A 27,293-nucleotide genomic window follows, 5' to 3' on the forward strand; every position below is an offset into this window, starting at 1 on the left:
ATGGACTACAGATCAATTGAGTCTTCTGAATCCTCAAGGCATTTTTCTACTCTATACATTCTCTATCATAAAATGTTTGCAGAAGTTTTTTTTTTTTTTTTTTTTTTTGTTAAACTTGTTGCATATTGCCATATATCATGATTTTATGTTTCATGTTTATGTAAATATTGATGCATAGTTGTATTATCAATGTCAAGTAGACGGGTATAAACGTTACCAAAATATATCATCCAATCAATATGATTTGATCAAATTAAACAAGTTTGCTCGACCTACTATTAGTAATCTAATTATGTATGTTCTTAGTACATGTAATTGTGAGTTCAATGAAGTCCAAAGTAGGAATATCTAACGTACTTTTAGCTTTGGAACTTAATTAAAAAAACAATTTCAGGAAAAAAAGAATGAAATGTTTATAAAATTCCTTATTTTCTTTCTTAAGAAACCCTAGATATGATATGTTTCTCCTCTCTTGTTCGTTGTCCCTATGATTTTGAGTTCATCTCAACTCTGCTCGCTATATAACTTGGAAGAAAATTAATCCAATGTCTTCTTTAGTCTTCACTATAATAAACTCATGGAAAGTAATCAAGTATATTTCTTTTTCCCTTTCTTCTACTTTCTATTTTGGTCACTTGCAAATTTAAGTCTTCTATTGCCTATCCTTTTCTTGTGTTCTAGTTTTACTAATAATTATAGACAGATTCATTATTTTAAAAGATAATGAACATCGATCATAATACTTTTACATATTATTATCTCTCAAGCTAATTTCGAGAGTTCTTTAAAGTCAAGTTTTGTTTCAGTATTATGTTGACTGAATTGAAATTATCTCATCACATTTATGTTCTTGTTTAAAAATATAATTTCATTTAGTAGCTTATCATCTCATCTTGAAATGTTATCTAACATTAAAGCTTTATGTAATGCAGAAACAAATGTGCTGCATGCTATAGACAATTTAACAGAAAGGAACATTTGGTGGATCACATGAGAACCTCCTTTCACTCTGTTCATGAACCTATGTGTGGTGTTTGTAAAAAGCGTTGCCGATCCTTCGAATCATTAAGAGAACATCTTATTGGTAGGTTTATATCCTATAATATTACTATCTCCGTTTCATATTATGTGCAACATTTATTAAAAACAGTTGTATGCTATGCAACAAATGTTTTCTTTCTTTTTTAAGCTGTCACTTCTCGCTATCTATCTCCTCATTATCACATGCATCATTATCTTTCTCTCTCCATTTAACACTCACGGACAAATTTTGCCTATCTATATTGTTTTCACAGGACCATTACCAAAGGTGGAATGCGCAAAGATATTTAGTAGTCGAGGATGCAACATATGCTTGACCATTTTAGATAGCCCTTACACCCTCAGAATGCATCGAGGAGCATGTCAACTCTCTCGACCAAATGTAATGACTTTAGCTTGGAAAAACAAATGTAACAAATTAATAGTATTTCCATCAAAACTTTGTAAATTGAACCTTTTTTTTTTTTTTTTTATGCAGGCACTAATTTCTAGCATGGCAAACTTGAAAATGTGTGACAATATGAAGATCGATTATGGTCGAGAAAGAAGTCCTAACGTAGTTGCGCTTGCATGCAAAATGGTAGGAGGTGGTAATGACGGAACACTTGATATTTGTGCAAGGGTTTGCCTAACTGATGAATATGATAACATTTTGTTTCAAACATATGTCAAGCCTCATATTCCAGTGACTAACTATAGGTAACTTTTATTTTCGACATTAGTTTCTCTACTAGCTTGATTTAAATTATCTTATACACGACTCATTCACTTATTGTATTTCGTGTGTAGATTTGAAACCACGGGTATCAGACCGGATTACTTGAGGGATGCAATGCCATTGAAGCAGGTTCAAAGAAAAATTCAAGATTTCTTATGCAATGGAGAGCCGGTGTGGAAAATTCGATCAAGAGGAGGAAAGGCTAGGGTTCTTGTTGGCCATGGACTAGATCATGACCTTGAGTGCCTAGGAATGGAATATCCCGCATTGATGCTTAGGTATGAACTATTTCCTTCGTTTCTTAATATTTGCATCAATTAAATATACACGTTTTTCAATGCATCAATTATATTTAGATAATAATACATATTGAGATTAACTCACCATTAAAATAATAAAATTTATTTATGCTTCGTGTACATTATTAGTTGTAAAATATGGTCAAAGTTAGTATAATAAGAGTGTATAAGTTAATTGATACAAATATTAAGAAACAAAGGAAGTATATTGACAATTATTAATCACGTGCATATAAATGAGTTCATAACTAATATAAGTCATTTGATGGTTTGATTTAATTTGATTATATATAAGTGCTCAATATCTCTTTCTAATCAAACTTTGATGATATAAATTTGTTTGTTGGGAATTGGTAGAATTATATTGAGAAAAGTCAAGGTTGTTACACAAGGGAAATGATAAAAAAAGAATATATAGAGCACAAACAATTTGTAGTTGTGAGGGTCCTTAGGGTTTTAAATATCTTGCAAAGAAACTTAATTGTAGATTCGTTCTATCTAGCAAGCTAAGTAAGTGATATATATATATATATACTTATTAAAAAAAAAAAAAAAACCTTCTCGAATATTTTCTTTCAGTAAAATACATATGCTTCCTCCGTTTTTTTTTTTTACTTGCAACACTTTGACTTCTACACTATTCATATACTCTAATTCGACTAGCTCTTATAATTAAAAGTAAAGGAAGTAATATTTAAATTTTGGAGTATGCATCCCTAAACACTGTTGAATGATGACAATGAAAATAAGTACCATAAGCTTCAAAATGCATATACTAATGTGGTATTTTGGTCTGCAGGGATACCTCAAAATATCCTCCTTTGATGAAAACAAGCAAGCTCAGCAACTCACTTAGATATCTAACACAAGCATATTTAGGGCAAGTACCTCTTAAGTCTTAACTAAGTATATGGTTCTTTATATATGTTGTTTGTAAACTCGCTCTTTCATATTTACTGATAATATTTACGTTACAGTTACGAAATCCAGATTGGTGTCCAAGATCCTTATGAAGATTGTGTTGCTACAATGAAACTCTACATGAGAATGAGGTCTCAAAATCATAAGGCAGAATATTATCCATTAGCCAGTGACCCACAAAATCGCAACAACTTTGCTCAATGGAGGGAAGCTGAACTTGAGAAAATGACTCCAGATGAACTATTAGCAATATCAAGGTCCGATTACTATTGCTGGTGCTTAGACTTGAAGGGATATATGTGAAGCAACAAAGGTTTTTGTAGCCGTGATTCGTTCGTTACAACAAGAAGATCTAAATGAAAGCAGGAGGGTATAGTGCGTAGACTAGCATATTCGCCCCGCAATAATTGATACCATCAAATTTGAAACACATGTCAATGCACTGACATATATAAACATGTCAAATCATATCTTTAATTAGTAGAGTTTGTGTTTTATAAGTTGACCTAAGTTAGCTTAGCTTTTATATTTGGCTAATTAACTAAATAATTTGTGGGGTGTAGTGGACCTACATGGCATTGCTGTCTACCAATGGGATGCCATAACGCCTACCTTAACAGCCAATAGTGCTTTTCCATGTGGCATTGACAATGCATGTCCACGTGGAATCGACATTTAATTTATTTATGCACTTAAGTCTTATACATACTTTGATTATTTAATTTAAATTCGATCTTTATGTTATGGAAGTTCCAATCTTTTGGCCCGACCTGCCCCTTTTCTCCCATGGAAGAACTTAGCCATGATATTATATTTGTCTTCAAAACAAAAATATAGTGTGCCGACTTATCATGAGATAATGTAACAACTCGTATACGTAATATGTAATACTTTCCTCATTTCACAATTGATGCATTTTTTTTACAGTTGACACACAAACTAATAGCAAAGACATGAGAGTAAGAAATTTTGATATAGTTTATCATGTTTTAACCTTTAACCATAGCATGTAAAGTAAAAGACAGAGTTGGCCCCATTTAAGCTGAGGACAACATAGTAATTTTACATGTAAATTAAACTTTACTAGAAAAATACATTCGTTGAGAATCATTCTAAAAAGAAAAAAGATTTATCAATTGAGAAATGGAAGAAGTATCTATTTTGCTTGACATATTTTACCTAGGACTTTGAGAGGTTAATAACTCGTATACGACTTTTATGTGTTATTTTCTGATCTTGGGTTTATGATCCTGCAAGACGAGTTATATACTCTTATATATCCTGCTTCAACATGAAATAAGTATAGACACTACCAGGAAAAGGCACATTAGTGTCAGGAAACTTTGATGTGCACATAATAAATTACGCTGTAGATTAATATGTGGTGAATGACTAATGAGTAAAGTCTCCCATAGAGGCCGGTCCGGTGTCAAAAATTAACCTGACCTAATTCGAAAATCCAATCAAAATTTGACATGTATGGACACAGTGTTTTAGCATTATTCAAAGTTGAACTATGCCCGACTTCACTCGAGACTTAACCGAACCCAACCCAGTCACCTGAATTGAGTTGACACTTCTAGAGTTCTATCTATCATACCAATTAATTTGAAGCATTATATATAGGTTTACAATGCAACCACATAATATAATGTAACATAAATTTATATATTGGTGTCCCATCAATATAATGTGGTAATAAAAAGTTTAGTTATCAAAGAAGATATTCCACGAATTATCTTGATCATTATACATCTTTAGATTGTCAAATGAGATAATTAATAAGATCACAAATGCACCAAATTAAAGTGGTCAATCAATATCTTGTATAAAAGCTAATTAAAGCAATATAATGAAAATAAGTCAACATGAAATTAGCCTCAAAACCAAAACAAAGATTATCTTGTGTTTGACTATGTTCAAAAAGTGATCAATCATTCAGGTGATTTTTCAAACAAGGATGAGATTATTAATGCACTAATTAAGAAAGCAACTGTAAAATCATGAGTGTTGGATTTTGGGAGGATTTGGGGGGTCAATTAAATTGCTACACTAACAAATTACACAAGTGTAATTTCAATTTCTTCATTAATGTTAGAGATGAAGATCAATTTAAGTGGGAGAGTACAAGATATGTGGGCTATAAATTGAATCCACAATTAGTAACTTTATTATAAAAATGAGGTGTACCCAAGCAAAGATCCTCTTAATGATGTCACTGTCTCCATCATACAACATCTTTGTTGATGAGTCAATATGAAAGAGTTAATTAAACTTGGGTGTGTTCGACTTAAAAGAAAAATGTACGTTTTTATGAAGTTTTAAGGTATATGTATATATATGGACACGCTATTAAGTCTTTTATTATTTTATTAGATTTGTTTGATTGCTTGCTAAAAAAGTTACAGATTAATTAAAGGAAAAATAGTTTGACATTAATTCTTTTCTATGAGTACTATATTTTAAAACCTACATACTTTGACCTAGAAAATTATATTTTCAAATTTTCAATCCTTAATGTAATAAACTAATTAACATGTTGGAAAAGAGTTTTTTCCAAGCAAATATAGCCTTAATGACATTGGTTTCACTTTTGTTAGATAGACATACAATAATGAATGATAGATAATTACTCAAATCAATTCAATGATCGATTTAAGGTGGTTTGATATGAACTTATATATGCAAATTAATTAAAATACAAAATAGATCCTTAATTTGTACCACATTAATCTCATTTGGTGATTTGATTCTTTCTTTTCCAAGTCATATATGCACCATTTTTTGAAAAGGATATATACTTAAAAGTTGATTAATCGTTTTAATCGGTGACATTACTATGAAAATTAGAGAATTACCAAAGGTGAAATTAGATCTTGTTAATGATGCAAATACCAATCAATATTGCCTCCACCACCACAACAAAACATATTCTTTTTGTGTCAACTTGAAAGTTAATTTACCTCGAGCAGCAAATTTGATTCCTTAAATTCTATTCGCATTTTGAAAACTTTTTATGCAAAATCCTTAATAGATTACGAATGTACTAAAAATGCCTAATTATATTCAACTTGTTTAATTAGTTGCTCATTACGCCATACATGATGTTTGAATTAATTAAAGTAATTAAACTAATAATACGACCGTAGCTTTATTCCTTGATTTACTGTTCAAACGACACTCGTTAACCTTTATTTAATTTACATTAAGAACATAGGACTAGCTTATATTATGAGTACGTACTAATTACGCTTTTTTAAAATTTAATGCGGCGTTGTAATGGTTTCGATACCATTCCATCATATTATGTCTCTTAATTTAGAGCTTTAATTGATTAAGGGACACCATGTTGTTTTATTAAAATGAATTTAATCTCTTACCGTCGTACGAATGCACCAACATTCTGAAAAAGCAAGTTTTTACGATGAATATTTTGTACATACATTTGCATAAAATTTAATTTATTGTCATTAACTTAATTTAATTAGAAAAAATATTAAGTAAAAGGAATGTTGCAGTATAGGGAGGTACAGCCTAATTTCATAGGTATAATTAAACCTTGTGATACATGAAAAATTAGATCAGAAACAGCAATTATCTATTTAAAAGACAGTTTGTGTCTATATAAAGCACTAACAAGTCAGTAATAAAATTGACCTTTGCATTCACCCAAGAGAAGTTTATCAAGATGTAAAACTTAAATTAATATGGACTTTTATATTCATAGTAAGCTCATTAACATAATGCTTGTCAATCATGATCAAGACTAGTGGATTACTCGGCCTATTACCAATTGATTTTAGGATGATATTGTGCTTCGTATCATAAAAATAGACAATTATAATAGTAATAATAAATATATATAGAAATAAAGAGAGAGCATAAACCCGACGCATCTGTAAGTGTGTATAAAGAGCTACAGAGGGTATTAAGTATTAATATATGCGAAACACTTTTTCAAGTCTTCAATCCTAGTCTTTTTAAAAAGTAAGTTAGTTGTAGAGAACAAAGTTCAACAGTCAATGATTTTCCATAATATTTTCATTCGGTAGTATAATAATTTTGGTACAATTAATAGACAAGAATTCTTTTTCTTTTCCTCAATCTTTATCAAAGTTTGCTGGTTGGTGGAGTCTAAAATGGAAAAATGCTTGCTCAGTGCTGACTTAGATTTACTAAAATTAGTTTCCAAAACAAATAAAAAAGATGGCATAAAATTACAAGCAAATATTAAAATGTGCAACCACAAAGTGTAACATCAATAATAATATTTTGTTTGGCTTCCCTTTTTCGGATCTCATCATCATTTGACTTCTGTCACTCAGACAGGACTATAGATTATTAACAATAAATAAATAATAATTACTTAATTAATTAATTGTTAAAATGTTTAGTGGTGGGGGGTGGGAGAATCATTACACTTGATCCTTAAAAGTGATACTTAGTTTACCATTTTTATTATAATTAAGTGTGTGCTTTAAGAATGTTTTAACTTTTTATTGCTAAAGTATATAGTTTGTTTTCCGCTAGGTCGCATACTCGCATAGTCGCATGTATAAAGACTAAAAACTCGTACGTAGTTTGTTATTATAACTGAACTAACTTTTGTTCCAGACAATATCCTGGATTATTACTTGTATGACAATATTTATGTATAAAATTCAGGACTCAATCCTATTTTTTAATTTTTTTTTTTTTATTACATGTATGTTGTCATGTATTTATTTCATATAGAATAAAAAATATGTAATATGATATAGTTTAATGATTAAATTTCTAATGTTTAATTTTGAGATCACGGATTCAACTCTATGACATAAAATAATAATTGATAAAGAAAGATGGGAGAGTGTCACGGGAGGGTAAAATCCCTGGTTGCTATTGCTTCCCCCACCCTCACCGTTGCCACTTTTGGACCAAATCATTGCCACTGGCCCACTAGACCACCGCAAACCATTGTTTCAACCAATGCTAAATTGCTAACCACCTCAAACTTAACCCTACAACCCAGCCTTGCTTCCTCCCACAAATGAAAATTGGATGATGAATTGTAGGGGTGGTGGCGATGTATTGTAGGCGGCAGCTCCGCATTGGCTTGATATTGTGGTGGCAACAACCAAGAGGGTATGACGACATGTTAACATAATCACATACGCGTGGATGCAACGGGAGAAGTTGGTGAACTACTATGGGTGTTGTGGTGGTTGTTGAAAGGGAGGGAGAATTGTACAAGAAAAAGTTATGAAATAAGTAGCCTAAATAATGAATCATTCTCGTTTCCTTAAAAAAAACAGTTTCGAACAAACATCCTCGGCAATTTTAGATAGCTTCCTAAGTTTAGCAACTGATAGACTTCGTATTAGTTTGGAACAACTTCTTATTTTGGGACAAAGGATGTAATCTTGCTCAAAATTTTCACAGGTCATGGCTTCCAGAGCTTTCCTCATTGTACCAGTAGCCTGTGGAGGTTCTTCCACACTGTTCTCGTAACAAGGTAACTTATGCAAGAAATATATCTGAATATGAGTGTAACCGGAAAATAGCTGCAAACAGCAAACTTGGCTGACTTTCAATATACACATCTGAACCAATAATTATATATCAGCACAAAGCTCATCAATCCCTTCTACATTCAAAAACAGAAAGAGCTTAACTGCAAGGGGTAAGGCGTCGGGTACTTGATTCATGCTTTTGCACCATTGGCAAGACTACTCTTACGTCCTGCAAAAATAATAGAGCATTTTAGAGAACATATGATCAATGGATTCAATTCCTTCTAATAGCTAACTTGTAAGCTCTTATTACTTTTGCTGCTCGATAAATCTGCTTCAGCTATTTCTGTTTTATTTTCCTTTACTTTTCTACATATACTATTCTCTAGCACTGTTTTGTATAGACATTCAGTTAGCAGAAACATAAAATTATTTGATTACTTTAACTAGCATTTCGAATTCTCATAGAACGTATTAGCTTATTTTTCATTGATCAGTCCAGTTCCCTTCCCTATTTCCCCCCTAACGCATTAGACTAACCACCTTGGTCTGGGTAAATAGTTGTGCTAACTATAGAGACATAAAGGGCAAGAGTGCTCACCTGTTAAAGTTTTCTTCTTTCCGGTTTTCACTCTATTTGATTTTAATTTGGACTCTTCACGAGTCTTGTTCAGAAGATCAGCGTACTTTTCCAATAACTTCTCTTTGTCATCCACCAAGCCCAGCAACTCATACGCGTCTGCTACCTTCTGTACTATTGACTTCTCTGGGGGTTTACGATGAAAAGCCTCTAATCTTTTAAAGAGCTTCAAAGCAGAGGATTATTCATTAGCTCATCGTGATAAAACGACGACAACAACCCCCTTAGCGAGGACCTTGCTCATTAATAATACTGAAACTCAAATGTAACAAAGTATTTCAGTTGCTGCAAATGTTAGGAACTTCTATTGAACATAATGATAAGTTAAGGTTTAAAAAAAGTACTCCGTATAATTTTCTCAACAAATATATTCAACACACTTAAACTACACTGGTGAAGTGGATTTAATTTTCATTTTTTTCACATAAACCTTTCTGAGATGCTGTTTTTGCAGCTCCAAAACCATTACCATGACCATGGTATGTAACAGCAACTTTATTTTTTTACAGATATTGGTAAATCCAAGTAATTGCCTGCAGGAGCCTGGTGGTTCAGCAATGCTTATGCAACTTTGTGGCTACTTTACTATTTGTGATCTCTGTGGATATTGATGGAACTTATAAAAGTCTGGTGAAAATGGATCTTGCCCTGGGAGATCAAGCAACCTAGGCATAGGCATTCCAGTATCAATCTCTTTCAAACTTCGGGAAATTTCTCTACACTAATCCTTATGGTCAGTCAATTTCAGTTAACTAAACAGACTTAAGGTGTGGCCATTAATGTGTGCATATCATGGTTCAAAATCTTTAGATAAGAATGCAATTTCCAGGTAGGCTATTACCTGATTTAAATTGAGTTAGTATCATACAGTATTCAGACTATAACATGAGTTGACCATACCACACTATAACTTTTTTTTTTTTAAAGGTAAGATGAAGGACTACCGAACTGGCACCTCTCACAGGTTAAGCCACCACAGCTCCGCAGGTCAACGCTTGAAAGTAGAGGGGGGAGGTAAGGGAATCCCCCTACTCCCAAGCATATGTAGTTGGTGGGGCTCGAACTTGTTACCTCAAAGTCACAAGGTGAGTTCCCCACCAAGCAAAGCTTGGTTAACTGGTGGAAACTGATAAGAAACACTCAACTCTTAACTGGTAAGGCAGTAACTTCCTTCAAGGTCAGACATAATCCATGCAAGTGAGACAATCATCACTTTACAAAGCAAGTAACAGAGGGCACCAGGTATTAAATATCATGATACAGCAAAATTATCAGCTGATCAGTATTTGAAATGTAGACGAAAAACAAAAGCTTCCAGGCATCTGAATGTCTAGCTTGGAGAGATGAATACTTTTGCAAATTTTCAAACTTTAGAACATCAACTGTGCAGTGATAGATGAAAAACGTTCATCACATATTAATAAACAGAGGGAGTAAGAGAGAGAGAAAAGTACCTTGATAAGACCCTCCAACATATTGTTCCGATGATAAATTGAAATCATGAGATGGCATGCTGGCCAAGGCACGGAATGCAGATTATTACCAATCTTCTTCATCCAGATATTATGAGCTTCCTCAGCCCTGTGGTCCATATCCAAAGCCCGTATCAGCTGCTGGTATGTTCCCACTGTGTTGCCTTGCCCTTTGCTTAACATCCATTTTAAAACCTTAGAGTAGCACAAACAAGCCTCGTGAGCTTCTGAAGCAACAGACAGTAAATATAGAAACAAAGCCAAGATAACACTGCTAAATGCCAACAAACACTAGCCTTAAAACTGTCAGCCTCACAAAACATACTAGCTAGCTAACCATATAAACAGCAAACAGGTAGTTGCAGTGAAATAAACAGAAGAAACTTCGCTCATCTTTCAATATTTGTAACATTGCATCAAGCTAGATACTTTGTATAACACGATGAAGCAGAGATAAAGGATATATTTAAGGCATGATATGCATATACTTCATATATAGTAGATTGTAATTAGCATGAAACCCACCGAATACTATCCAAATGGCTGACAGGACACTTGCTTTTATTTTCCGACTTCATTACATTAATTTAAACAGATAATCTTCAGGACACTGGCTTTTATTTTCCGGTTTCATATTTCCATTTTCTCCTCATACTCACCTAGAACAATCACACCGACAAAAAAATAAGTAATAGTAATACCTGTACTACTCTATGCCATTGTTGCTCCTTTTGTAGAACCAGTAACACATTTTTAAGTGCAGCAATCGGGAAATTCTGCTCCCATGCTACCCAAGCATCAAGTGTGCCATAGATTGCATCTTTACTGTCTTCCAGATCAAAAAGCTGCAAACACAGCCATATTCAGCTAATGTAGAGATAAAACATATTATTGGTCAAATTTCAACCCTACCCTTAAGCACTTAAAATATTGCACAAGAAGTAATAAATAAATAAATAAAAATCAAGACATAACATTAATACTGGTATTTTAAAACCAGGTAAGGGGAGAATATCAGATAAAGGTCAGAAGGGTATACTATAACTCTATAAGCCTTTGTATATATGTGATACAATCTCAATACAAGAGATTTAGTAAAAGATATTAGAACCTTGCAGTTGATGAGTGATAAAATAATATCATGTAGACTTCTTCACAGGCTGTTCATTAGTAGTCTAGACATGTGGCTCAACTTGAACCTAACACTAGAACTACCAGTAGAGCATAGATACAATGAATCAATGAAAAGAGATAGAGTTAGAAAACTGATTGCTAAGACTTGTTCCAACACAGGCACACAGCCAACAATTGCAGAGTAAATTTATCTTTATCAGGAAGACATTTGACTGACAATTCCTGTCCTTGTCTTCCTAAGGTAAAACCCTAAATAAACAATAGTTGTTTACATCATATAAGGGTAAATTAAGTTGGTTTTTCAAGGCCAAACAATATTCTCAACAGAAGCTGTTTATCACACACGTGACATGTTGCCTTATCGTGCACCTAGCCAATACAGGCTGCGCCATTGCCAATTTAAAGGAACTCCCTTAACATCACTCAAACTCAACTACTAGTGTCACCACATGTGTATGGTCCAAGTTTCAATCTTAGACGTCTTATAAAATTTACATTTTTTGGCCCCAAACTCCAATATGAAGGGTAGAGTTTAGTAATAGCCTCGAGCCAAGCACAACAAAATATCAGAAAAGCTACAGAATAGTAAAATAGAGAAGAAAGATTGAGGCTTTAATAAACAAAACAACGGTTTACACAATTGATAGGTTTAGCCTATCAAGCTCGATCTACAGTGAGTTTAGCTCACAACTCTCCCAATAGTGACTTGAGGTCACAACTCTCTCCAAAATCTGCCTGCCTGCCTTCTCAATACCTCTCTTCCATGTTTAATTTTACGTTCTCCATCCCTAGGATGATTCTAGACTGAGCTTTTGTCTCATGTGCACAGGTGGCATCTCTTGGTTCATTGCATATTTACTCTTATGTACTACAGTTGATTACTACTAAACTACTCATATTACCCCTCCCCTAAGTCAGTTCATAACATTTACAAGTCGGTCATATCCTATGGTGGCCTTTAGCTAATGAAGGGAGGCGTAATGGGTAAATTAGAAGTATAAAAGCAAAGTGGATGGTTCCAACTACCCAAATATCCATAGACCCCTGACTGTCCAAAAAGCGGGAGAAAGGCCTAAGCCTCCGTCAGAGTACATAGTATTTAGCTCCCTCTTTCATTAGTTAAACCAATTTAAAACCTTTATCAGTGTAAGCAGAACTTTTGCTGCAACTTCTAAGGATCAGATCTGAGTTCCCGCAAAATTCAGTCTCCTACTACAACTCAAGCAGAGCTCAAACAAAAAAGGATATGTAAAACAACCTCAGCTTAGTCCTACTTTTATTTTGCCTACAATGTGATCAAATCTCATAGAACGATTAGCACCACCACAATCTCAGTGCACTTTAATGGAAAGCATTATGACCACAGAACAAACTCTATTTACAGATTGATTATAGCAACATTGCACTATCATACAGCAACAGTTCCAGATTTTCAAACACTATGTGACTAATGTGAGCCTGTCGAGCTCAGGGGTAATCACTTACATTCAATGTTTAAATTCCAAACCTTTAATCGGGTTATCAGGAGATAACTAATTGTGAAGATGTTGATCCCAAAGCAGTCATCAATAAAGAAGGTATCACTCCCATTAGAAGTTTTCTTTCTGATGCTAATAGAATAGGGAGACTCCGGCTTCTACTGTTACTTATGTTTTCTCATATATATCTTTTTTCTTCAACAATTGGGGATTCCATTTCTCTGTCAACCAAAGATATGCTTATTGGGTTTTATATTTAAGTGAGTAGAAATCTATCAATCAATTTCCAACAGACAACAGCCAAAAGCACTGAGCATTTTCTTAGACAAACTAATTGTAAATGAAAATCTTAATTATCAAGTACAATTATCAAATAAACCTAATTTAATGATGCAACAACATGTCACAAACAAGAAACAAAGCCCCTTCTAAACAATACAGATATATACAGGAAAGCGTGCACAACTCAAGAGAATTGTAAAAGTGCAATTGGGGATTTTACGCCTTCCAAATGGCTTCAGTGATTTAATTGCTATGAGGACAAGAAAAAATATACTCTAGAAAAATCACTTTTCCTTATATGAATCAAACAATTCTAGAATAAATCTTCTAGCTTCATCAAACACTTCAAATTCTGACTTATTCTCCCACAACAAAATATAGTGGCTTTCCCCAAATCCCTACACAAGCATGCCAAACAGCCTACATGGGCTTATCTGATCCCAAGCAACCAAAAGACTCTGGAGTCTGGACATGCTCCAATCTGATTAACAGCTAACCTATTGATATCGGAACCAAATCACATACCTGGTAGACAATTACGTCACATCCAAACAATTTATCGGAAGACAGATTAGTTGAGAAACATGGTAGATCGTTGACTTTAACAATCCCATTGAATCGGTACAAGTGTCTAAGGTACAAATTTTGGTCAGTAGAGAATTCCAAATAACTACAGTCACTAAAAGTGATGTTGAATCTCAGGCTACACCTCAAGGAAGGTATGAACAAGAACCTCATTCGAGAATAAAACAAAAGGCAATTAGCAATTATAATAAAACACCTAGGCATCCAATCTTGAGTTCAATTCATCACTATGGCAAGGAAAATATTCGACTTCCCTTGTATTGTGGAAACAACAAAGATGAGTTATGAAGATATTAATGGTAAAATATTCAGGACTTTTCATCTCACTAACTTATTCCAAAACATTCACTTCAGGTCTAATAGCTCATTGCAGAGCATGTTTGATTTATATTTGAGGGGAAGTATGAGGAGATGAACTATATGCATCTATATCATTCACATGGCAAAATTATATCCTTAACAAATACAATTCATTTTTCTAACAGTTCATGTAAATTGGCAATTAGAATAAAGCAACCAACATAACTAAACTTACTGTCTTAGTCAGAAATTTCATCTTCTCTTTCCTTGAAATCTTCTGTCCTAAAAATAGATTATGATCATAATTGTTTTCCTTTCCAATTTCATCGGATGTCACCTGGCTCTGACCCAAAAACACAAAGCAATAACTATTCTTAGAACAGAGAAATATATTGTTAAAATAACAGCAATTAATCCCTCAAACTAGAGATAGTAAACAGAAGCAATTAGCCCTAAAATAGACAAGTAAAAGGAAAGACTCCATACAAACATTAAATGGAATATAATGCTTAGTGCATGAGACTCCAGCACACAGTTAGGTTAAATATACTTCCTCCGTTCTTTGTTTAGTGCACCATGAGTGATTTCACGTTTGCCAATACATTACTTTGCCTATTAATATCTTGTTTTTTTCTTACGAATAAATCATAAATGATGGTCAAAGAACATTATGTGAATAGTGTAAAAGTCTTTATGGTGCAATAAAAAAAAAAACGGAGGAAGTAATTGATTTGCTCGATCTAGATCTGAGTCAGACTGGTAAAAATTAATACAAAAGGATTATCCCCACCAAGTGTGATATACAGTTGAAATGATATACTTTTATTCTAAAGGATTAAATACCGATCCATAGGGGTTGTTCGTAAAGGTGACATCATCACTCTTTAAAACATATCTTACAAATTCAAGTGACATAGAATTAAGGCAAATGATCTTACATATATAGGGATATAAGATAAGATGAATGAATTTCCACAGAAATGTCAAGGAAGCAAGAAAATTCCTTACAAAGGGTTTTTTTGGTGGAAGTAGAACTAAAGCCATGATCCCTGAAGGCCAACTATGTCAACAAAAAAAAAAAAAAAAAAAAACAAAAAAAAACAAAAAAAAAAAAAAAAAACCCTAAGACGATACGGTTTACCTTGAAAAGAAGATCATAAACAATAGAAAACAACTATAGCATTAAAATTATACCATTTCACTAACAGATTTTATTTTCTTGAGGATTTTTGGAAATCGTTCTGACACTAGTTTGCATTAGCTAAGCAATAAGATTATGAACATCTAGACCTCTCTAATCACCATCATCGAAATCCCCTCTAAAGTTGTTGCGATTTTATGCCAAAACAATGCTAAATAACACAAAAAAGAGGAACAATAAAGATTACAATATACCTCAGCTTGGGCCATTGTACTGAACCACATTTTTGGGGCTTGACATCTAACTCTCCCAAACTGTGAGCTATGATTCAACTAAAAAACAAAATTTCACATTAATCAATATAATTCCTCTCCAAAAAAAAATGAAACTTATAAATTACTTGGGATTGCTATAGGCTTACCACATATCGCGCCGCTAACCTCAACATCAGGATCAGTGAATAACGAGCTTAATCCCTTTAATTTTCAAGTAATTCCTGAAAAGGGATATTAGAATGTCATTTAATCAATGGTTTACAATGTAATCAACTACAAAGGGAAAAGGGCAATTTTTTAACATGAAAATATGCATTAACTTCAGTTATTAACAATTGGGTACAACAAAACAAAGTTCATCAGAGATTATATTCATCAAAACCACTGAAATTTAACAAATTCAACACAACACCATAAAAACATATAAATTTTGGTTTGCAAATTAATGCCAGTGGCGGATCCCGGATTTCCGAACCTATGAGTCACCCTGAATTATTGATCCCTGTGAAAGTACAAAAAAAAAAAATCCGGATCCAAAAATGTTAAACAAAAAAAATATATATTACAACCAAATTGATTTCAATCAATCAAATAGGACACAAAAATCCATACTACAACTAAATAGTACTTAAAAAATCCATCTTACACTTAAAAGCCGAAAGTAATACAAATAACATATTACAAACACATAGTACTAATAGTACAATTGTTCACGATGAGTTTTCATGTTTTGATATCAATCTATAATGTCATCCATTTTAACATTGGAAAACAAATCACTCCCTAGAAAAATAATCAAACAATCATTCAACATTTGATCTCCTATGCTATTACGCAATTTATCTTTCACGATCGTCATACCAGAAAATACTCTTTCAACACTTGCCGTTGCAACAGGCCCGTCCCTGAGGCAGGGCAGGAGGGGCGGCCGCCCTATGCCCAGGGAAAAGAGATTTAATTTCATATTCAATTATCTCATAATTTTAGGGATATTTGATTCAATAATCAAATTACGCTCATAATTTTCTTTTCTTTTGGATATGATGTTTCATAATCTAAGAATTTACGAACCCTAAACTTAAAGCACTGATAATTAAATTAGATTAGATCAAATATAAACCCTAGATTGTGAAATTGATGTGATGATAGCAACAACAAACAACTTACGTTAGAAGCTGCTTCAACGGGGGATACAAGAATTAGATTCAACGGAGAACGCTTCAATGGAGACCGTTGAGTGCACTTCAATGAAATAACTCAGAGAGGTAGGAAATTGGAATGGAGGCCTTTAAAAGCCATGACCCGCCAGAGTTATAATATGGGTCTGATAATAAGTGGGGCGGATTATGATCCGCCCCATTTTTGTGGGTTTCATACGGGTTTTAATTAAACATGTTTTAAATATCAATAATAATAATAATAATAATAATAATAATAATAATAATAATAATAATTTAACTTATATATATATATTAAAAGACACACCAGGAATAAAGCTTGTCATTTGTTGCTGTGTCCTTTAAAAAAAAAAAAAATCAATCATAAAATAAAATCTTATACGAAAATAATTTATTATATATGTTAATAACAAAGATAATTACTTTAAATATAAAATATTTGATTTACCTTTTCACACAAACATTTATGTCTATAATAGAATATATTAATATGATTTGCGACATATAATGATTTACTACACGAGAGTATTTATATTTTTTTTCCCTTAAAATTGTTTATTTATTGATTAGAATTCACAATAGAGTAGTGCATATACTTTTACTACCCCTTGAATGATAATAACCCCGCTCTTTCTTTTCTCTAGGAGAAAATGAGTTATTGTATTAAATTATTTTATTTTAATTATAGAAATATTACTATTTACTACCTTTAATATATAAAAATTACTTAGACTATACTTCATAATATTAATATAAACACACACACAAATCTCATGAAGATCAATATTACAGTATTATTTATTGCCCTCATCCAAAACATGTTGATACTATATATAATTATATATTTGAATACAATATTTACACATCAATATTTCAATTACTTAATAGACGATTTTATTACTTTGTATTTAAGAATATCAAATTATTCAATTTATACTTATTAGATATATCCACTTATCTTTCATATTTTAATCAAAGATTGTCCATAGTGTTTTTAGATTTTTTGTTTTATTGTTGTAAAATAACCAATTATATTGAAAAGTTGATATTAATTTTTTAAAATTGTCGTGCATGGCACGAGACCTAACCTAGTTTTTAATATTTCCATACACCAAAGCTTGTATCTATTCTTTGTAAGTTTTTTAGATTTTTTTTTTTAACAAAAAAAAAACAATTGAAATTACATTAATTAAACTGAGTTTACAACAAACGAAAGGACAGTACATTAACATAAGTTACTATTGGCATAAGAAGCCCTTACACAATACCAATTAAGGTCATTAACGATATTTACCTTTAAGCTATTACAACGAGTGAGGACAACGCATAAAATCTTACCAATATACATTTAAACATGCGATGGGACTATTGATAGAACAAGGGAAGTTGGTGATGATGTTTCGCGTTGTGCAAGGAATTTACTAACATACAACTAAAAGTCTATGAATGTTGCTGAAATGATGGAGACAACCCAAAATCAGTATGTCTTACCCTAAGGGACCCTTATAATTCAAATGGATAAAATTTTCTTGAGATCTATGCTTCATACATGTCAATCACATTTCTTGCGATTTGACAAAACCATATTTTATACTCCCTCCGTCCCATAATATAGTTCATATTGTGTTTTTTTCACGGTATTTAAGAAATGAGAGGAGAAGTGGAAAAAAGTTAGACAAAAGTACAAGGCAAGTGGAAAATTTAAGGGGAAAAAAAGTAAAAAGTACAATTATAGACAAAAATTAGAGAGAGAAAGTAAAAAAAGTACAATGCAAGTGAAAATTGTATAATACACCAGGGTGCACTATGCTCATGGTGCACCTGGTGATGTGGCATAACTAATTAGCATTAAATTAGTGAAAAAATAAAAAAAATAGTGGAAAATAAAAAAAAATAAAAAAAAATCTGGGCGAAACTATAGGGAATTATTCCCTTTAAATTGCTTTCAGTTTTAAATTATTATCCTTAATGGACATTTTCCATTTTTAAAACATTTTTGGGTTGCAATAATACAAAGTATGTTCTTTGAATTTGGCTCGTATTTTCTTTGAGGTAACGAGTGACGCACAAATTCTTTTTTGAATTATCATATATCATTATTTTTTATTATCGTATGTTCTTTGAGTTTGATCAGTGTGTTCTTCGGGTATGAATTATATGTTCTTTACATTATATTTTATGCTCTTTTAACATATGTTATTTTGAATTTTGAAATTTAAAATTTAATTTGAAAGTGAAATCTTGGTTTTTTCTTAGTTGAAAATATTTTAGAGAGAGAAAAATAAAATTATTATGGAAAGTTAATTTTTGGAGAGAGAAAAAACAATTTTTGGGGATATGATATCTTTGGTAAAGATTTTTTCCGTTAATGTGTAATTTTTCATAAAATTTTAATAAAGTTTTTATCACATACTTTTTGTAATGTCTTTATGTTCTTTAATAATGCATGTTCTTTATTAAACACAAACATGTTCTTTTTCAAAAACCTGCATGTTCTTTTTCAAACAGCTAAATGTTCTTTCAGCCTTTTTTTTTATTTAACCAGGTGCACCATGTGCATGGTGCACCCGGTGCACAGATCATGCATTGTTTTGACTAACCACACTCTTAAAAGCCAAGTAATTATGTTCGGGTGATCAAGTACGAGTCAATTTTGGCAGGAGAATTTATTTATTTATTGTTTCATAAAGGATGGTAGGAGTAAAATTGTGCCCAACTGTGAACAGTTTTCTCGCAATTCTTATTTCTTCTTGTGCGCCTTCAGTATTTTCCTCTCGTAGTCCTCTATTTGCATTCTGCAACATCCCGCCGCTGCATACCGCCGTCTGCCGCCCATTGATCTACAGTACCGACCAGGCGAGCAACAACTGACCGGAGTGACCCAGACCCTGTGACCGTCAATTGAAGCAATGAAGCAGAGCAAGGTATTAAACTTTAAATTATTAAGTAATGTATTTGTTTTAATTATTTATTACATCAGTCATTTGAATAAATGAATTGAACTTTTGTTGATGCTATTTGGTTGTTGATAAGTCGTGTTTTGTGTATATTATTTAGCTTGTTTTTAGTTGGTTTTATTAGCTTAGTCGAGTGTTTTAGTCCATTTTGGTGTAATTTGGTTTAGTTTCGATGATTCGATGCTTTTATGGGTAGTTTCGTTGTTTTTGATGTATTTCAGGATTAACAAAGCTAATTGAGTGAAAATGAAGCAAAACGTTGATGAAATACTTGACAAATATGACACATGTTCACTATTATGCTCATAAATTTTGATATACAAATGATAATGGAGTGATTCAAATTGCATTGGAAAGTAGACTTGAAGACCTTTCCAACGATATATTACACATCTCAAACGGAGCTCCGGATATGAAGTTATGACTGATTTAAGATGAGTGATAAGCGCAGCAGAGCAGGCACGTCCGTGCCCAGAACCAGGCACGTCCGTGCCTGGAAGACAGACTCAACAGCAATTTGCTACGCAGTGAGGCACGTCCGTGCCTCCTGGAAACCTAGTGCGCCAAAGCTTGGAGTTAAATCTTATCTTTTTAGGTTTATTTATATACTCTTTTAGGCTTTGTTTTAATTCATTCATTCATTAAGCCTTGTTTTATTTTATTTTTATTATTCTCTCCTTAAGAACTAGTTCTCCATTATTATTTTCCAAGTTTTTGTAATTCAAGATTCAAGCTTTTTACTTTTAATTTTATTCAAGATGTGGTATTTATTTTTCATCCTTTGTTATTCAATTATGTTTTCATTATTTATTATTGTTTTTGTTTCTTTAATCATGTGTGAGTAGATTCTTTAATTCAAGATCTAGTGTAGCCCTATTATTATTGATGCATGAATTAAATCTTTAAATTCTTTAATAACTTTAACAATTGAATTGCTAAATTGATTGTGATTATGCCAATTCTAGGTTAGACGTAACTATAGTATTGCGATTATTCCATTGTTTTTGTCACAACGAGAGTTGGGTATAAACGGATTTGAGTAAATTAATTTAGGGTTTGATTCATAACACGAGAATATTTATGTTTGATAATTGGGAAGTGAGAGTAACGTGTTTAATGTCTCTAATATGCATGATACCATGAGAATAGGATTGATTGTATGTTAGGGAAGCCATTGATACTCGAGAGAGATCCTTGGTAATTATTAGGGTTTACTTTTCCCCGTTCGATTGAAATCGTATGTTAAAGGTAGAATTACAATTGCATCGATAATAATTGTGGTGAAACTAGATCTTGGATGTTTTAAGTACTTGATTTAATCATCTTATTTAGTTTATTTTTGAATTCTTCTCATACTTAGTTCCGTAGATAATTGATTATAATTGATTTTTTCTTAGTAGAAATTCGAGTCTATTTAATTATTTTTGAACCTTAGTCTCTTGGGATCCGACCCTTACTTGCCAGTCTACATTAGTATTGGTCTGTTAGATTATTTTTGATAGGTACGCGACACGCCTACCAGTTGTTCATTGTTGTGTTGAATTGAATTTTATTTGGTACTCAGTATTGGGTAGTGTTGGTTATTTGGTTATTGTTTGATACTTTGATTTGTTTCAGATTTAATTGCTATTTGATTGTATTTATGTGTTCAATTGAATTACTGAATTTTTTGCTATTTCTTAAAATTTTCATAGTAGGGTATACTTGCTTTTGAAGTTGGTGTTGGTTCTCCCCGCTGCAACGCATAGCCGTTTCTAATATTTTGGTGGCCCAGGGCAAAATGATAATACTTTTGTTGAATAAATTATTTGTTTTTATAATTATATATATTTATGTAATTTGTTAATTACTTCATCCGTTATTTTAATTGCATTATTTACACTTTTCCACTATTCACTCACCTCTTTTTAAACATAAACTCTGCATCTTCTATCACGCGCCAACTAATACGAAGAAAAAATATGCAATAGATTTTGAATGTTTTTTTTTATTATTTTTTATTTTTTATTTTTTTTAATGCAAGAATTTCAATGCTTTTGTAATCAATAATTTATGTTCCTTTGCCTATATTTAGCATATGACATTGTATTGTAATTAATGTTGCTCTACATTGCATAAATTGTAGCAAAAAATAGCAAAGACAACAAAAATAAAAAGAAAACTATTTGTTTCCAAGTTATCTATGCCAAACCAGAGGAAACGAATTGCTTGTAATCATTTACGTTTTTGATACCAAACAACTTGTAAAATTAACACTATTGGTCGTTTGGTATAGATATTGGAAATGAAGTTGAAAAAAAAAACCAAATAAGTAGAAGGAAATGAATCATTTAATCGTTTTATTTTCATTTATTTGGTTTAAACATAGAATTGAATCACTTAAACCTAACTCTCTTTATTTTTGTTTAAAGAGGGTAAGGATAAGTGTTATCTTAGTATCCTAACAAAAAAATTGATACATTGTATAAAATTTCATAGTATCAACTAATTATAATAAATATACGATATTAAAGGTAAAATAATTTTATTTATCAACAAAAATGTATATTAAAGTGTTTCACTTACTTTAGGATGATTTTATTTTTATTTTTTTGACAAAAACTTTAGGATGAATAATTATGTAGGGTACCCCTCCGTTTCTTTTTATTGGTTATTATCAGATTTTAAATACTATTCATAATACTTCCTCCGTTTCTTTTTATTGGTTATGTTTAGATTTTAAACATTATTCATAATACTCCCTCTGTCCCAAAATATATGAGACGTTGGACTTTTTTCACTATTCATGTATTAGTTTAGATCATAATTTTTTACTAACATAATAAAAACATATTTTATCATAAAATATGTTGTTAAACAGGTATATATATAAATTTCAAAATATAATTTTTAAAATAATTTTCATTAATATTTAATTATATACAAATAAAGTCAAAGTAGTGCATTGACATATGTGCAATGTCTGTGTCATGTATTATGAGATAGAGAGAGTATTAGATAATCTTCAAATTTACTCACAAATGTAAAAAAGTCATGTGAGATCATGTTTGATTCATCTCAACGAATGCTCTATTAATATTCAATCGTTATAATTTTAAAAAGTATGTAATGAATAATAATCAAATAGGTGTATTGACAAACGTGTAAAAGTCAAAACGTATCCAATAAAAGGGACAAAGGGAGTATTATAATTTAGATATAGGGAAATTTTGTGAAAATTTAAGAAAAATTTTACCAACAACTACCATTATAATGACTACTTTGTGAACAATAACTACCATTTATTTATTTAATTTTTTTGTAAGAAAAAAAATCTACCACAAAAACCTTGAGTAACACAACTACATTTAATTTCTTGGCAATAATCTCCAATTAAGGGGGCTAAAAAATCGACCGTTTCAACGACGAAGGAAGGGAGGAAGGGCGGTTTCATCGACCTGAGAAAGGAGGGGCTATTTTGGGGATGGGGGAAGGGGGGTGGTTTCGATGGTGTAGGTGGGTCGCCCGAGTGGTTTTAGGGGTAGGGAGGGGCCGACCGGCTGTTATCGGTTGTTAGGGGAGGCGGGCGGTCGAATTTCGGTCGAGCTGGGGTTTAGGGCTATGGGGAGGAAGGATGGTGGCTGGGAAGGGTTTTTAATTATTTTTTTTTCTTGTTTTACAAAAAAAATTTGGACCAATTATGTTGCGACACATCACACATGGCTTTTATAGATTAATATTCACCCTTTCTTTAAGTTACTGGTAAATCGACCTAGTGGAAGAAAATTAACCCAAAAGTTCATAGTGCTCCCTAATAAATGTAAGTTGGGATTATTGAGAGTAAACGCTGAAAGTTCAGATTAATAAATTAAAGTGAATTTTTCTAAAAAATAAAACTTAGATTTTGGAAGCACCCAATATAATAGATCGAAAAGCGAAGACAAGTCGAATTCAGGTTAATTCGAGGATGAAATGGAGTCGTTTAATTTGACTCTTGAAATTGCCCTTTTTAATCTCTTCAGTTTTAATAAAATTGTGTTCCTTTAATGGAAGTGGTGTTACTTATATTTGTTGGGAGATGTAACAAAATTTCAATTTCAGATTTACATAAACCCTTGTTGAAGGAGGATGGTAGTAGGTGTTACTAAACCCATTCGTATGTGATAACGGTAAAAGTCATTACAACATCATGACCTTATATGAGAATATATACTCCCTACGTCCCACAATATAGTTTTTTTTCCCTATTTTAGAGATCCAAAATTTTGTTTCTGTTTCTATTTATGAATAGTATGTAAAGACCATTATACCCTTATTTTTTGACTTTATTCATTAAACTTCCTAATTTACCCTTAACTTATGCACTTGCATTGCAATGCATGATCTGTGCACCCGGGTGCACCTGGTTAAATAAAAAAAAAGGCTGAAAGAACATTTAGCTGTTTGAAAAAGAACATGCAGGATTTTGAAAAAGAACATGTTTGTGTTTAATAAAGAACATGCATTATTAAAGAACATAAAGACATTACATATGTGATAAAAACTTTATTAAAATTTTATGAAAAATTACACATTAACGGAAATAATCTTTACCAAAGATATCATATCCCCAAAAATTGTTTTTTCTTTCTCCAAAAATTAACTTTCCATAATAATTTTATTTTTCTCTCTCTAAAATATTTTCAACTAAGAAAAAACCAAGATTTCATTTTCAAATTAAATTTTAAATTTCAAAATTCAAAATAACATATGTTAAAAGAGCATAAAATATAATGTAAAGAACATATAATTCATACCCGAAGAACACACTGATCAAACTCAAAGAACATACGATAATAAAAAATAATGATATATGATAATTCAAAAAAGAATTTGTGCGTCACTCGTTACCTCAAAGAAAATACGGGCCAAATTCAAAGAACATACTTTGTATTATTGAAACCCAAAAATGTTTTAAAAATGGAAAATGTCCATTAAGGATAATAATTTAAAACCGAAAGCAATTTAAAGGGAATAATTCCCTATAGTTTCGCCCAGATTTTTTTTTATGTTTTTTATTTTTCACTATTTTTTTAATTTTTCACTAATTTAATGCTAATTAGTTATGCCACATCACCAGGTGCACCATGAGCATAGTGCACCCTGGTGTATTATACAATTTTCATAGTCATAAGGCGTGGTGTGGCTTGGCACGAGTAAATAAGAGGCATTATAATAGAATCAATTAATAAGAGAGAATGATATGATCTGTTTATAGAGGTGACAATCAGGTCGTTTGGATTGAGTTTGATTTAAGTTATGAATGAAGTATAAAGAAAAAGAAATGGTTAAATTAAAATTGATGATCAATATATTTTGGGCATCCATTGATCATGCTTAAGAGTTAATTTTAATTGGCCACTCAATGTTTTTGAAAAATTAGCCAAACGTGACAATTACCAAATTTTACATGTACCTTTTTCTTACTCAAGTCAATACATCCTCAATTTAGTTTTCTTACACTTGCATTCTTATAGTTTCAGTAAAGTGTTTTGATTCATGATAGTAGCAGTCATAACTTGTGGATGAATATAATTATCAATGAACCACAACAAATTAGTCTATAAATTACAAATAATTAACATGAAAAGAAAGCCATCCACATTTTGCAACAAATATTTGCAAGAATTACAACATTTAAATCATTGAAGATGTAGCATAGCCGAGTTTGGTGATCCCATATATCCCCCATTTGACAAGAAACTAATGTATACTCCGTAGTCTCCAAAATCAAATCATTTGATCTTATCTAAAGTGCTTACATCTTTTAATTAGAGAACCCTTTTTTTTTTTTTTGACATCTAATTAGAGAATTTCTTTCGACATCAAAAATGAGTTTTTTTTTTTTTCCTATTTGTAATATAGATGTGTTATCGTGTTCACCCAGAGGAAGCAACAACACTAAAAAAAAAAATAACAAATATAGAGTTGTCAAATCGGATTTACCGTCTATTACAGAGTACATTATTTACGTGCAATCTCTATCGGTCTATCTATGTGCCTTGAAATGATGAATGCATAATTTGTTTTCTAATCAATGTACTCAATTTTTGTAGATTATAGTTATATCGGGTCAGTTTTTAACAGCTCTAGTAATGACCATGATACCCAAATTTTAACCCAAAGTAGAGATTATACGGAGGAAGAGGGTCTTTCACTCATCCTGAGTTCCTGACTGCTTGAGGGAAAGAGAGGGAAAGGCAATGGAGTCCGAATTGAAGAAAAGGAAGATCAACCCGCCACCTCGAAGGTAACCCCTCTCTATCTTTCTCTGTTGCTTTCAATTCATTTGATGCCGATTTCGTGATATCTGCGATAAATTGTAGTAGTATCATAGTGACAAAGATTGTTTCTTGGACCATAAATTTCGAGGAATATCATATCATGGATGAATTTTTATTTATATTTGGGTTAAATCAGTAGCTTTTGTAAATTGATTTATGGGTTAATGGAAAGAAAATTGTTGTGGGTGTTGAAAATTAACTGAAGAACCTGAAATTTTCCAATGAAATTAGCTACAAGCAATATTTTGTTGGTTTTGTTGAGGTAGTTTGGAATGTTTTTGAAGATAGGATTGTTTCACTCTTCTTAATAGCTATGACATGAATTGATCTGGTATGCATATTATAAAGTTTTAAGTGAACAGCTTTTTTCATTGGAAAAAGTTAGGGGAATAGGGAGGAAAGCAAAGGGGACGATTTCTTCAATTTAGGTATAATTTAGATCAGGATGTGATATGGTGTAAGTTAAATTCGTTCGGTCTTTCGAGTTGATAGTTTTTGAATCGTGCATCTGGTTTTCGCGTGCCATTGACTAGAAGTTAACTAATTTCCCAAATTAATCAAAGACTTGGATAATTGGATTGGAGTCTAGCTTTGGTGATTTGCTATCATGCTAAGGAGCATGTTATAAAATCTTAATCGTTAATTATTGTAGGAGAAAGAAATCATTGTTCGATAGATTTGGTGCGTTGTTACTCAGGCTTAAGGACAAGGATCGTGGATGAGTAAATTTTATAGTTTCCAGGTTTGATAGTGTTGAAAATAGTGATGTGTTCCGAAAGTAAAGGCCGGGTTGGTTGGCTATGTTGTTAGATAATTGTTTGGTTTTCTAGTGGCTATGCTTGAGCTTGAATGTTTTTCTTCATTGTTTGGTGACAGGTAATCTTTGGATGAATTTTCTTTGCTTTGTATGGATTTTATGGGTTTTCCTATAGTATTTTGAATTAGTTGCTAATTTGCAATTGTGCTGGTGGTACTAGATGGGCTAAGGAAAAAAGGTTAGTGTTGCAATACATGCATGGCGATTATACGGTATCTAGTTATCGATGGGTAGAATGGAGTATTGGAGTTCATTAATATT

General features: G+C 32.0%; 2 protein-coding genes across 6 annotated transcripts; one reads left to right on the top strand and one right to left on the bottom strand.

Annotated features, from left to right (window-relative positions):
- Positions 1 to 3,282, top strand: LOC110708102 (apoptosis-enhancing nuclease-like). The gene is made up of 7 exons (XM_021886212.1): positions 1 to 38; positions 933 to 1,084; positions 1,296 to 1,423; positions 1,520 to 1,740; positions 1,831 to 2,037; positions 2,858 to 2,938; positions 3,036 to 3,282. The coding sequence occupies exons 1-7, from the start codon at positions 1 to 3 to the stop codon at positions 3,280 to 3,282; spliced, it is 1,074 nt and encodes a 357-aa protein (XP_021741904.1).
- A 4,948-nt stretch (positions 3,283 to 8,230) lies between these two features.
- LOC110707683 (pentatricopeptide repeat-containing protein At4g18975, chloroplastic-like) lies at positions 8,231 to 17,087 on the bottom strand. 5 transcript variants are annotated; one of them, XM_021885710.1, is made up of 9 exons: positions 16,946 to 17,087; positions 15,925 to 15,999; positions 15,758 to 15,835; positions 14,598 to 14,705; positions 11,285 to 11,428; positions 10,566 to 10,778; positions 9,073 to 9,277; positions 8,634 to 8,700; positions 8,231 to 8,561 (listed from the first exon to the last, which is right to left on the bottom strand). In XM_021885710.1, exons 2-8 carry the CDS (start codon positions 15,949 to 15,951, stop codon positions 8,663 to 8,665), a joined length of 813 nt encoding a protein of 270 aa, XP_021741402.1. In that variant the 5' UTR covers positions 15,952 to 15,999; positions 16,946 to 17,087; the 3' UTR covers positions 8,231 to 8,561; positions 8,634 to 8,662. The 5 variants fall into 5 exon arrangements, with proteins under 5 accessions (XP_021741402.1, XP_021741400.1, XP_021741403.1 ...); XM_021885708.1 differs by adding an exon at positions 16,254 to 16,280 and having other exon boundaries at positions 8,231 to 8,700; positions 16,946 to 17,069; XM_021885711.1 differs by having other exon boundaries at positions 8,231 to 8,700; positions 14,598 to 14,699.
- Between the last annotated feature and the right edge of the window lie 10,206 nt (positions 17,088 to 27,293).

The sequence above is a fragment of the Chenopodium quinoa genome, unplaced genomic scaffold (assembly GCF_001683475.1).
Source record: "Chenopodium quinoa cultivar QQ74 unplaced genomic scaffold, ASM168347v1, whole genome shotgun sequence".
Classification (NCBI taxonomy): Eukaryota; Viridiplantae; Streptophyta; class Magnoliopsida; order Caryophyllales; family Amaranthaceae; genus Chenopodium; species Chenopodium quinoa.

What these genes read in the sequence shown, in the direction of transcription:
- LOC110707683 (XM_021885710.1), bottom strand. Translation starts at nt 15,951, where the DNA reads ATGTTGAGGTTAGCGGCGCGATATGTG. An exon ending in GTACAATGGCCCAAGCTGAG is followed by an intron (nt 14,706 to 15,757) that starts GTATATTGTAAT and finishes TTTTTGGGTCAG; the next exon opens with AGCCAGGTGACATCCGATGA. An exon ending in TGAAATTTCTGACTAAGACA is followed by an intron (nt 11,429 to 14,597) that starts GTAAGTTTAGTT and finishes CTGTGTTTGCAG; the next exon opens with CTTTTTGATCTGGAAGACAG.
- LOC110708102 (XM_021886212.1), top strand. Translation starts at nt 1, where the DNA reads ATGGACTACAGATCAATTGAGTCTTCTGAATCCTCAAG. An exon ending in GAGTCTTCTGAATCCTCAAG is followed by an intron (nt 39 to 932) that starts GCATTTTTCTAC and finishes TATGTAATGCAG; the next exon opens with AAACAAATGTGCTGCATGCT. An exon ending in CTAACACAAGCATATTTAGG is followed by an intron (nt 2,939 to 3,035) that starts GCAAGTACCTCT and finishes TTTACGTTACAG; the next exon opens with TTACGAAATCCAGATTGGTG.